Source organism: Genypterus blacodes, unplaced genomic scaffold (genome assembly GCF_046128005.1).
Source record: "Genypterus blacodes isolate CSIRO-AG114 ecotype Tasmania unplaced genomic scaffold, CSIRO-AGI_Gbla_v1 ptg000021l_1, whole genome shotgun sequence".
Taxonomy (NCBI): domain Eukaryota; kingdom Metazoa; phylum Chordata; class Actinopteri; order Ophidiiformes; family Ophidiidae; genus Genypterus; species Genypterus blacodes.
Window position 1 is genome coordinate 9,593,979 of NW_027466834.1, and position 12,230 is coordinate 9,606,208.

General features: G+C 40.0%; 1 protein-coding gene across 1 annotated transcript; it reads right to left on the minus strand.

Annotated features, from left to right (window-relative positions):
• Window positions 1-2,702: 2,702 nt before the first annotated feature.
• sv2bb (synaptic vesicle glycoprotein 2Bb) lies at window positions 2,703-11,148 on the minus strand. Its single transcript, XM_076142384.1, has 14 exons — window positions 10,913-11,148; window positions 10,466-10,692; window positions 7,850-8,030; window positions 7,599-7,750; window positions 7,204-7,337; window positions 6,845-6,934; window positions 6,184-6,297; window positions 5,949-6,037; window positions 5,764-5,839; window positions 5,510-5,598; window positions 3,854-3,987; window positions 3,287-3,487; window positions 2,972-3,131; window positions 2,703-2,886 (listed from the first exon to the last, which is right to left on the minus strand). The coding sequence occupies exons 1-14, from the start codon at window positions 11,146-11,148 to the stop codon at window positions 2,703-2,705; spliced, it is 2,067 nt and encodes a 688-aa protein (XP_075998499.1).
• Window positions 11,149-12,230: the final 1,082 nt, after the last annotated feature.

The window sequence follows — 12,230 nt, forward strand, 5'->3', positions numbered from 1 at the left end:
ACCACAGCAGGCCTAAGTGGCTCCCTGCCGATCCTGCATCCTCTCAGATGACTACACATCATGGTTTTTCATGTGGCACAATTGGTTGAACCTTGGTACAAGAAGTTTTGTGCATTGATTGAACTTATTTCATTTATTTGTTTTGTCACAGATACAACAACACACACTAACCCACAGAAACAGTAACAACAAGTTAAAGCTTTGCATTACTGCTTTTCAATGATGCCAGAGACAGACAATAGGTCCAAATAAATAGACATAAATAAATCAAACACACACTTTTCAACATCCATTTCACAACATTATTGAAATCAAGGTAACAGATTGAATGCTTCATGGTCACAAACCATTCCAAACAGCCAGATTTGGACTTTTGTGTTCTTACTTTGCGCTTTAAGGGCATTTGGGATCAATGAAATAAATAGTCAACCAGATATGTTGTTTAGATCATATCCCATATTAATATATCAGTTTGAATGGTCAACCATGAGTGAGATGAAAACCCTGCTGATGTTACAGAAACAAACACAGCTCAAACTGAAACGATACAAACATTTTCACTGCTCCACTTCCACTTGATGTTAAATATGATGGAGAAATGAGAAAGATTGGAGAATCACAACATAGGATTGACACTTAGGGTATAGAATCACTATGTAATTCTTGATTGGATCACAAGAAAGTGAGGATATTTCAGACCCAGAAGCAGTGTGTGTGGATACACTGCACGTGCAACCACTGCACATCTTGACTGTATATGGCTCCATTGTTATCTGAAGGTCAGAGCCATCTGATTCCACAGCTAAAGCTGTATAACTGAACATACATGAAAAAGGAAGAGGAGGACATGAAATCTATACAAAAATATGATACATAGACACAATTCACTCTAGAGCTTGTACCTCCTACAAGGCCAACAAAGGCTTTTTATAAGCATTTTAAATCCACATTTTTACCGTCAAATCAGATGTGTAAAAAAGATTAATTATGGAAATTAAGTGCACAAGGGTATGATGTCGACATCATGTCTTTCTTGGTCGAAGCCCATAACTGATCAAATATATCTGAGCTGTTCTATGCTCAATGAATCATCAACTAATTAACATGTTGATGGTATTTGTATGTTTCCAAACTGGATATGCTCTCAGGGTCACAGGTACTGAGCTTTTGTGCTGGTTTGGGGAGTAGATTTGACGCACTCACACAGGTACAGGAGCCTGGAGTCATGGCTTCTATCATATATGGTTAAGGGAGGATCACGCAAATAACGGGCAGGATATTATAAGTGAGATTGTGGCGAGGTATCGCGGCTCTGTCCATGACAGTATAATTTTCAGGAACAGCGACATCTAGTGGATTATAAGCAGATGCTTGTTTCAAACGTCCTCAGTAGTTCTCCTGGTGACTCCTGTTGCATGGATATTATAAGTAATAGACGCCCAGAGGCGGTTTCTAGAAACTGAAGTTGATTTGAATTCCTGTAAAACACCAAACACACATAGCAGGTGGCACATTCGCTGAGTAGATCATTTGTTGTGACCTTTAGACGATTAATTCATGCTGATTGTGAACACACAAAAACACTCACATCTGGCCACAATTTGCCTGTTTCATGTAAGTACATCTGGCCTCAGTGTACTGAGGAAGGAGGAAAACAGCACAAGGAAGAGTGCTTAAGAAAACAGTGTAGTTGGAACAATACACAGCAGCAGTCTGGATGATGATGATGATGCAGTCAAATGGCACAGAGCAGCCGTGTTCATACGACCACAACTACAAGAGGTCGTCTGAGACATTTTAAGATTTTTCACAAAATACTTTCATACTATGTATTTCCTTTTGGTTTCCATCTCTCCTTTTTTCAATTTAGGAGTTAACCTGAAGTATCAAATGACAAACAATTCAGTATAAGTACAATTTCAGTATTTACACTCTATTTTGGATTGAATGTCGCAAACTGCTGTGTAAAGAAAATATATGTATAAAATGCTTATAGATGTGGGGTTTTACTGGTTAAATGAAAGACATAAACAAAGTTGTTGTCCCACTTGTGATGAAAACTAAATTTGATTTGTACAGTTGGACACAGATGAATCAGTATGTGACAAATAACTACCTTAGGAACATTACAAGTTTCACCAAAAGAAAGAAGACACACATTGTATACATCATGCGTGGGAAGTGAATACTGGGTTGTAAATTTCAGCCGATTGCACGTTCTCACCATTCAGGTTTATAGTGAAGTGTGATAACGTGTTGATTGTTAATAAGGCGGGTGAACCTATTTCCCACCATGCATATAACTGGTGGAAGGAAGCACTAGCAGAGGATATGAGCATGAGATCAACACCTCAACACAAAAACAAAAACCTCACCTATGTCAACATCAACTTATTTATAGATTATTTTCATCAGGAGAGAATTATACGTTCATTAAAAGAACTAAACTGGTTCTCTTAGTCTCCACCTTGCTTCTGAATATCTTCTTCCACCTGCCATGCTGAGTGAAACCTGAACAATTGACTGAAATGTTTCAAATATATGAGGGAATTCGATTTTGGCATTGATAATGGTGAGTTATTCCCATTTTGCGTTCTGTTTAAATGCACAGTCAAATCATGATCATCTACAGTAAACAGTGTCCCACATGAGGTCAGCGTGATTGGGCCTCTTTCACACTGCTGCTTTATTCTCAGAGGATCTCACATGAGGATTTTCTCTCGGGTGTCGGGAAGTTTGAGGGCCACCAGACCGCCGCAGGTCAGTGCGGTGAAGGACAGCAGGATGGGGATGACTTTGGTGATGCCGACAAAGCTGGCGAAAATAGAACTGCCCAGTACGGCTGCCAGCTTACACAGAGCGTTCAGCACTCCAAAGGCAGTGGCTCTGAAACACACAGCAGAGAATTGTACCAGAGTGGATAAAATCACTAATATTAGGACATAATGGGGGGTTCAGTCTGGTAGTCTACCTTTTTGAAGCAGGGTAGAGCTCCACAGTCACCACCTCTATGCCATTCCATGCAGCTACACTCACACCACAGAATAAACACTGCAGGGCGATGATTGCTGATTGGCTGAAGCTCAGAAACAGGAAGAAAGTACAACCTGCAGATATTAGCATAGAACCACCTGGGGAGGTACAGAGAGAGACAGAGACATTTCAAAATTAAATGAAGTAAACTGAGATAGATGTACAGTATGTCACTCTGCTGGTATACAAAATATAATTAGATGTACTTATGAAGCTGAATAGTTTTGAAAGTCATTAGTCATTGAAAAGTCACCTATGATCTTGACCCTGCCGATCTTCTGCATTGAGAGAGCAGATATGATGTTGCCAGGCAACACAGCCAGACTACCCAGGAAGCTGACCAGGTAAATGAGAACATCATTCTCCTCAAACGTGTCCAGGTGGCAGCCATGTTTGTTTTGCTCAAAGGTGGTGTTTTCCATCTTACAGTCGATAAATTTCTCCTTCCACAGGTCTTCAGAGAAAAGGATCAAACATGCAAAGTAAGATGGCAGATACAGATAGATGAAGCTGTGAACATTTTTAAGCTGTGACATTTTTAATGAATCCCCTAAGATGTTGTGAATTTGTTCTTATGCACATCTTTAAGAGCAAATTCCTGCACACACATGGTTGATGAATGAGACCAAATGTGTGGAAAACCATATGTTGCTTCAGACAACATACAAGGACTCAAAACCTTCATCATGTTGTTCTGAGGATGTGTTATGTTGTGCCATGGTAGAGGTCAGTCCCCCTCCATGTTTGAGATTGAAACAAGTCTGCAACTACAATCCCCAGCATTATAAACCCAAACCTTGCACCAGAGCCTAACACCTACCTGTGTTGTAGAAGAAACTTGAGCGAATGGTGCAGTTCTCAAACACTGTGTCTGTGGACCTGATGTCCTCGAAGCGACAGTCTTCAAACAATGAGTCCTCGAACTTCACTGACTTCATCTCTATACTGATGAACCTATTGGGATGGAATGAGACACACAAATGCCCAAACAAAGCATGGATCACTCGCTTCGTTGGAAGCATGGATCACAGCATCACTTCTATTGCCGTGGCAACACAGAAATAGAATAGACAGAAATAACCTTTCCTGGTAGACTAAAACATACCACTCAGGAATGTTGGCTCATTCTGTCTGTTTTATTCTGCAAGCAGCATAGAAGTTTATTCATATACAGTATTTGAATGTACTGTATGATGCAATGACAACTTTCTGTAGCAGAGGTGAAGGTACATTCAAACAAAGTGATATAGTGTCATAGTCAAAGTGTCACCAAGTTTCCTTTCACTTAAGCTTGTTTACTTCATGAAAGATTTATTCTCTTTTGAACAAAGTATTGAATGGAATGGAGTGGAACGACCTCTTCACCTCCATTCAATGATTTGTTGCTTTATATTCTCTAAAACACTGGGAGCAGGACAATGAGGCCGTCTTTGACATTAAACAGTTCATTCTTTGAGTCTGCCAGATCTGTTCAAGAAGACATCTCATATTTACATCCCAAATAAAGAAGAACAGGAGGCAAACCTCCCAATAAGAATAAGAATAAGAATGAACTTTCAACAACACTTCATAATACAGCCAATAAAGCAAAGCACCAGTACATGTTGGCTTCCTCGCTGAATTCTACAAACACTCCGGCTATAACAACATTTTCAGATCAAACCGGCTTTATAAAAGGCAGGTGGTCCTCCAGCAATTAAAGGCATTAAACATTAATTAACCAGAACCAGAAGCCATCATAGTCTCATTAAATGCTGTGAACACATTTGATCTGTTTACCCCATTAAAGAAACTTGACTTAATTATTTAGCCATTGGTTCAATATTCTTTACACCTCACCCATGGGCAGAGTTTCCTATAATAGACCAACGTCACAAAGCTTCACGTTCTACCCAATCCTCTAAATGTACATTGAACCATTTGCAGCAGCCGTACATCATAACCAAAACATCGAAACAATTCAACAACATAAGATTAGTCAATATGCAGATGACGACTGCTAGTCATCATTGATTCATTCTCCCAAATCTCCAGGCACCTCATTAACTAGTTCCAATCTACTCTCCCCACATCAGCCCTTAGGATCACATATACCTCACTTCCCCTCACTCCTCACAACAGAAAACAATCATCTTTGACATTGCTTGCTCATGGGGGAATGGGGGAAAGTCGGGCTTCTATAAATGCTCTTTATGTACCTTTGTTGTGATTTGGCACTATGACATTCTTGATGACATTTTGTTCAGGTAGTGAGGTTCAGGGAACTCGGTGGGGGTGAATTTGTCAGTGTCTTGTGTTTTACATACATTGTGAGTATGTTTGCATGTGAGATCCCCTGACAGGACGATGAGACTCAAAGGAGTCAAAGGAAAGTGACCACCAAATACAGACTGATGGATTGGACGCAGGTGATTAAGTAAGGTGGACAAATGGTGAATTCCTACTTCCTACATTGATTGTATTGTATTGTACCTACTTATCATGGATGTATTCCCCTTCCCTATGGATCTGGTTCTCCAAAGAAAAGTTGAAGTGGAAGTTCTCTACTCGCTCTCTATGGAACACCTGGACAGACAGAGGAACAACATCAACAAAGAGTCAATTGTCTTCTGTTAGAAGAGGGGCCTGAAGATGGATTGAACTTGGATGGTATCCTTAAGGACTGATGCTTGTGCGGCTAAAAAATCTGTACTGCTATGAAATTAGGCATGCATTGTTCTCAAAAATTACCTTGACTTTGGACTCGTACTCCTCATTTTGAAGGTGTTTGATCATGTCAGGAAACCAAACGGACAGACCGTAGTAACTGGCACATTAAAGAGACAGTAAATAAATTAAAACAGAGAATATCCACTCCAAACAAAAACAGTGGTAAGGGTGGCATCACACACATCACACAACACTCACACACTAACCTGAAAGCCATGCAGAACCAGATGATGGCCATGAAGAGTGTGGCTAACCTCAGCTCAGCAGAGAGAAGAGACGCTACATTCCTCAATACCTGTGACAAATGAGCACGTGTGATTCTGGATCAGGCCTTTATCCCCCTTTATCTGCCTAAAGTTGTTTTGTGAATATGACCTTCTGTGATATCTGATTATGAAGATGTTGGTACTATGGAAGGAACCCTAGCATGTTAGTACGTACCAGTTTACAGAGTGTTAGCGAGCGGACAGCCCATCGCTGCACAGCTGTTCCTGTTGCACTCTGAATTTCTATGAACTCATCCTCTGCTGTCTTAGGAGCTTTGATGTGGGTAACCTGAAAGCAGACGTCATCAGAAGTCACATGGATATATATATAAAGATCTAAGGATCTTTATATTTCATCTCAGCATGGTTGCTCTCCATGTTGCCCACCCCATCCCTCACATCCTACCTGGACTTCTGCTCGCCATCTCTCTCTCTCTCGCTCTCTCTCTCTCGCTCTCTCGCTCTCTCTCTCTCTCTCTCTCTCTCTCTCTCTCTCTACCCTCGCTCTCTCAGGGCTCACGTTGTTCTTCTTTTGCTCTATTTTTGTATTTTGCCACCTGCTGTTCCTATTTCACACCTGGTGGTTTGAGTACAGACAGAGAATCTCTCTTTGAATTTCCTCTCCCAAGGTTTCTTCCTTTTCCTCATATATTCAGGTTTCACACACAATTCTACTAATACATACAGCATACAAAAACACATACTGTACCTATTCATATGTATATATATACACACTAGTATATACCATATATGTATACACACACATACATGTAGAATAGCAGTGGAAGTGAAACAAATTAAATAGAATAAAATAGAAACATAAAATAAATACTCACTGTAAACACTTTTTCTGGCTGTCCCTTGGCCCTCCAGTTGATATCGTGGACCTTTTTCAGAATCATCCATGCTTCATCATGCTTGGCATTCTACTCCAAACACACACACATAGACACACTGTCACAGAATTGTAAAGATTACAACTATATTCAGAAATAGTTTGGGTCAAAACTCAGCCTTGCGACAGTCCATCCAATATTTTGTTACATTGTGTCTTTTTTATTTGTCTGTATTTGTCAGGTTATCTAAAAAAAAAAAAAAAAAGGTAGATTGGCGGATTCATTTTGACTTGATGGGTTGGACATGCCCCTGGAAAGAAAGTTGCCTTGGGTCTACCCACATCCATCCATAGTCTCACCTCTAGGAGGAAGCGAGGACTTTCCGGCATGAAGAAGAGTCCAATCAGAGAGGACATGGCAGGAAGGGCTGCAACCAGGACAAACACCCGCCAGCTGTGGAACTGGAACTCTGTCCCCATACTGAAACCCCATCCTGTAAACACGCAGAGATTTCCACAAAAGACAAAGGAAATCTAAAGTCTAAAACATTAAGTGTATGTTTAAATAAATAAATGTCCCCCTGCTTTGGAATTATTTGCACATTGCATTATAAACCCAAGCCAAAATGTGTTGTATTGTTTATGAAAGGTGTTCCAAAATGCGGTCCCAGCCCAAGGAACTATATTAGTTTGGAAAATGATGCAGTATCCAAAACACAAAAGCATCGTTAGAGGTGTGTGGTTTGGGTTCTTACCATATCGGGGTATGATTCCCCAGGCCGTGAATGAGGCATAGATCCCACCAATCATCCAAAACATACACAGCCAAGACAAATGTTCTCCTCTCTTACTCATCTGAAGAAACTCTGAGAAGTAGGAGTACACAATTGGGACCGAGCCACCTATACTAAAATAAAGACAAAATGGAGACATAAGCATAGAGACAGAGAGGGGGTTAAATAGGTGTGTGTGTGTGTGTGTGTGTGTGTGTGTGTGTGTGTGTTACCCAATGCCAGACAGTACTCTGAAGAATAGGAAGAAGCCATAGCCCTGAGCGAACGAGGAGAGGAAGGCGAAGACACAGTTTATGGCTAGTGCCACAATCAGACAACGTCGACGGCCAACTTTATCTGCCAGGCCGCCCCATACGAATGCTCCGACCATCATGCTCAAAAAGACGGTCAAACCTGCAGAGAAACAGAAAAACAGATGCAGAGTGATAACAATAGACACTTGCTCTGTTTAGTTGTAAAGCCAGGTCAACATTAGCAAGGTCACATGGCTGCAGTTTGCAATCTTTTATGGTAATATTTAGGCAGCACTATTACTACTTTGTTCAATTCAATGGAATGGAATTCAAAGTCCATCCGTTTGACTCGAGGCAATATTAAAAAGTGCAACTGAAATAGATGAAATTTTTTCATCTTTAACCATCCTTCTCCTACACAACATGACAGAACAATTACTGCAATACAATAATGCTGGCTCAGTAACAATGGCAAAAGTCTGGCCTTGATGATAAAAGCAACATTAATCTAATATTGATAGTCATGTAATAATAGGTACCGAGCTAATGAGCAACATTATTTTGGTTTATGATTAATTGTGTTTGATTGGTTTGCAAAAAATATACAATACTGTTGCATTGTCGCAAAACAAAACAAAAATCACTTCATCTAACTTTCTTCTGGCTGAGCTTTTTGGTGGTGAATTAAAAAGCAATGCATAATCTCTCTTTGCAATTGCTTTTCATCTGAATTAAAGCCTGTCAACTCACATGAATCATTAACTAATCATAAATGTAAATATAGTATAAATTACAGACCAGGGAACACTGGCCTCTTCTCGCCTGATTAAATTGTTTTCAGTTTTCTCTCCTGTAGACACAATAAATCAGCTCTACTGAGTATTTATTGAATTGCTCTCCATTACTTTCTTCCATATTCTTGCAGCCTTACATAAGGAATGGTCAAAATAATGCGTCAGTATCAAAATGCAACATTCCAATTGAAGCCAAAATAGTTTGGGCCTTACTGAATCAGAATAACCTAATGGTGGTATTTGTGATGTTGGATACTCTATAGTGATGTGTACAGTACGATCCCTGTCTGAAAACTAATTACATTCCTCCTTTTCTCTTCCCTCCCTTATTACTGATTGATTCCTTGCCCGGAGCCCATTAAGTAATTAGACAGCAGGGGAGTGTGATTTGTGCTGCATGTGTCACACAGCCTGAGTCTTTGCAGGCTATTTAGAAAATTCTGTGAAATGTCTGGGCAGGACCCAAAGCTTTACTTTCGCCAACCTGCTGCATGATAATAAATGAAAAAAGAGAGCAACCGCAGAGAAAAGAAAATGGGAAACAGTTATACCAGTATGTAGTGTATGCCAGAAGCAGGGTGTACGCCAAAAACAAAATCAGATCAAAATCTCAAGCACAATTCAAGCTTCATTTTGCTGTCAGGGTTTAACAACAAGATGTTTGTGAAACCCACATTAAAACATGACATAAACTAGTTAAATTAGTTAAAATGTTTCATTTAAGTCAGTTAAAACATTTGACAACAATAATATAATGAGGACAATTAAAAGTATGCCTGTAGAAAATAGTCACGTCACTGCCCCTTTAAGAAACCAGCCTCAACACCTGAGTGACGCTGAGGAAGCAAACACAGATGTGAGGAAGAGAGAGAACCAAAGACAACCAACTGAGATTTGCTAGTGAAATATTGATTTAAAAAGTTAATTTAGGACCTGCCTGGTCGGGAATTGAAGAAGGGCATATCAAAAAATCAGCCACAGCGGTTTTGGTGAGTTTTTTTTTGTATTTTTAGCCGTGTTATTTCTGTTTCGGGCGTTCGAGGGGAGCTAACGTTAATGACATTAACTGTTTGGCAGTTTCTTCAGTTGTGTCAAGAAAACCTAAAACCTAACTGTTTGGCAGTTCATATTTTCCGGTTTATTAAGAGAATAACAATTATATTTTGTGTTACACTTTATACTGTGTTAGTATTGTTATATGAAATAATTGTGTTTCACGTTAACTGGATTTGGAAACAGTGACATTGTTATTTTACCTGTGAAAAGGGGGAAAATAAAGAAAGAGTTAACTCAGGAAAAATAGTGAAACAAAAATAGGTGCAACCTATTTATGTAGAATAAAAACTAGTTAATAGACCGGTCACAGTTTAGTTTAAATTAGTCCAACCCAATAACTTAAACAAACTAACTGGATTTATTAAAATTATTTCCAACCTAGATGGGGGAAAAAAAGGGAAGGTGGATCATACCAACACTTCTATTGTACTTACCTTTGATACCTTCAGGTTTATTTATTTATTGTCTTGTTTCACTGTGTATTGTCTTGTTTACTTTAAGTAAATTGACAGCCTTTGCATTTAAAGTTGAAGGCTTCTGGTCTATTTTTCTATTGCTTCCCCACTCCTTTGAGCCTGGAACTGGTCCAGTAGCATAGATCTGTGGTGTTGGTTGACACGAGTGCTATATTTGCTTAATACCAACATTGGTTAAAATGAATGACTGAAACAAAACACTTTTCTTTAACAAAATCAATCTAAATGACAACACACAAACCACACAAAACAATAATCAAAGCCCTTACCCAGCGTTCCTTTCTCTGCATTGGATAGACACAGATCCTTTTCGGCAGACGGCAGAACAAATGCAACCACAAAACACTCAACTCCGTCAGCCATCAATGCCAGACCCAGCACTATGAAGAGTGTCCACTGGAACTTCCCATGTCCACAGTCCTCCATTATTTCCTCATATTGTTCAGACAGCTCTTCTAATTCAGCAACAGCACTTCCAGCTGCCCGAGCTTTAGTCCTAAGGGAACAGATACAGAATCAGTCATAAGTCATACAAATTATGTGTTGACTAAAAATTAGATTGCTATGTTTGTTTCTAGTGTGAGCATTCATATTAAGGGAATCCAAGCCAAGGCCCAGAGTAAGGAAGATAAGGTGAGGGAGACTCATATTGCCATCCTACTCTGCAGCTAAATTGTTGGTGATATTTTTGGAAAGACAACCATGCTGCATCTCACCTTGCTGCTCTCTGTGCTGCCTTCACCTCATCTGGATGTGGTATCCCTTGATATTCTCCTTCATACATTTGATCTTCTTCATCGTGTCCTTCAGTGGCATCACTTGCTGCATCTTCTTCCTCGGCAGGATATTCTGCTTGGTAACCATATCCATCTTGGCCACTGCCATCTCCATAAGTCCCATAAGCGTCAGTGCCTCCTTGGTTGTATACGTTGTTTTGGTAGGGATCAGCCATCCTGGTTTCTTGAACCTTCTAGGCTAATGGCTAATTTGACAGGAAATGACAACCTTTTGCTTTGCTTACGATCTCAACCAACAAGCCTTGTACTAGCTGACGTAGTTGGATGAGAATTTGTTAAATGGCCCAAAATGCAGATTATTCTAATTTACAAACTGATTGCTTAGACATCCAGAGTAGCATATTTGCGTTTACATAAGTCTGGCATCATACTGTTCCTCCACGTTTTTCAGTGTGTCTGATTAGTTCCAGGTTGCAAATGTAGTTTTCAGTTGTTGCTCCAGACTCTTGTGAGATCTTGTCTTCAGCGTTCTTTCCTAAAAAAACAGACACACAGGAACCAATTATTGCTATTTTCAGGCTATAAGAATGTAAATTCCAACATTAATTCATGACAATTAAGTCACCAAATGCAAGGCAATGAGAGACTTGCAGACATAAGCACATATCTCAAAAAAGTTACCTACTCAGTGACAACAATGCATATGGAACTCTGAGACGAGATCCTACCAGTGGATAGAAAAAGAAAGCCGTAGAATGTCTACTACAGCTTCAGAAGCAGACCAATACTTACGCTCCTATTCTCAGCACCCACTGGAACACAAGCTAGGAGTTATCCAGACCCTGCAACACCGAGCGGATAACATGCCAACTAGCCCCCAGGCCAAAGAGAAGGAGCACACACACCTGAAGAATGCACTTAAAGCTGGTGAATAACCCAACTGGTCCTTTGTGGAAAAAAGCCAAAAGAACACCAGCACGGTGAGTGATGAAGAGAAGAAGAACCAACACAAAAACATTGTTATTCCATATGTGTCAGGAGTATTTGAGATCTGAGACACACTTAGAGATAAATTGGTGCTCCCAAATGACCTCACACCCAAACCCAAGAAGAGCAACCTGGTGTATGCAGTCCAATGCAGTGAGTGCACTGACTCAGCAGTTTATCTACACTTGAAGTATGAGGGACCCTCCTTTGACGACAATAATGTACACATCCTGGACAGGGAAGACAGATGGTTTGTAAGAGGAGTAGACTTGTCATTCAAGCTGTACAGTGCACATTTAAACGAAATTAC

What these genes read in the sequence shown, in the direction of transcription:
- sv2bb (XM_076142384.1), bottom strand. Translation starts at nt 11,148, where the DNA reads ATGGCTGATCCCTACCAAAACAACGTATACAACCAAGGAGGCACTGAC. An exon ending in TGGTTCTGCATGGCTTTCAG is followed by an intron (nt 5,840 to 5,948) that starts GTTAGTGTGTGA and finishes TTAATGTGCCAG; the next exon opens with TTACTACGGTCTGTCCGTTT. An exon ending in CTCTACCCTGCTTCAAAAAG is followed by an intron (nt 2,887 to 2,971) that starts GTAGACTACCAG and finishes TGTGTGTTTCAG; the next exon opens with AGCCACTGCCTTTGGAGTGC.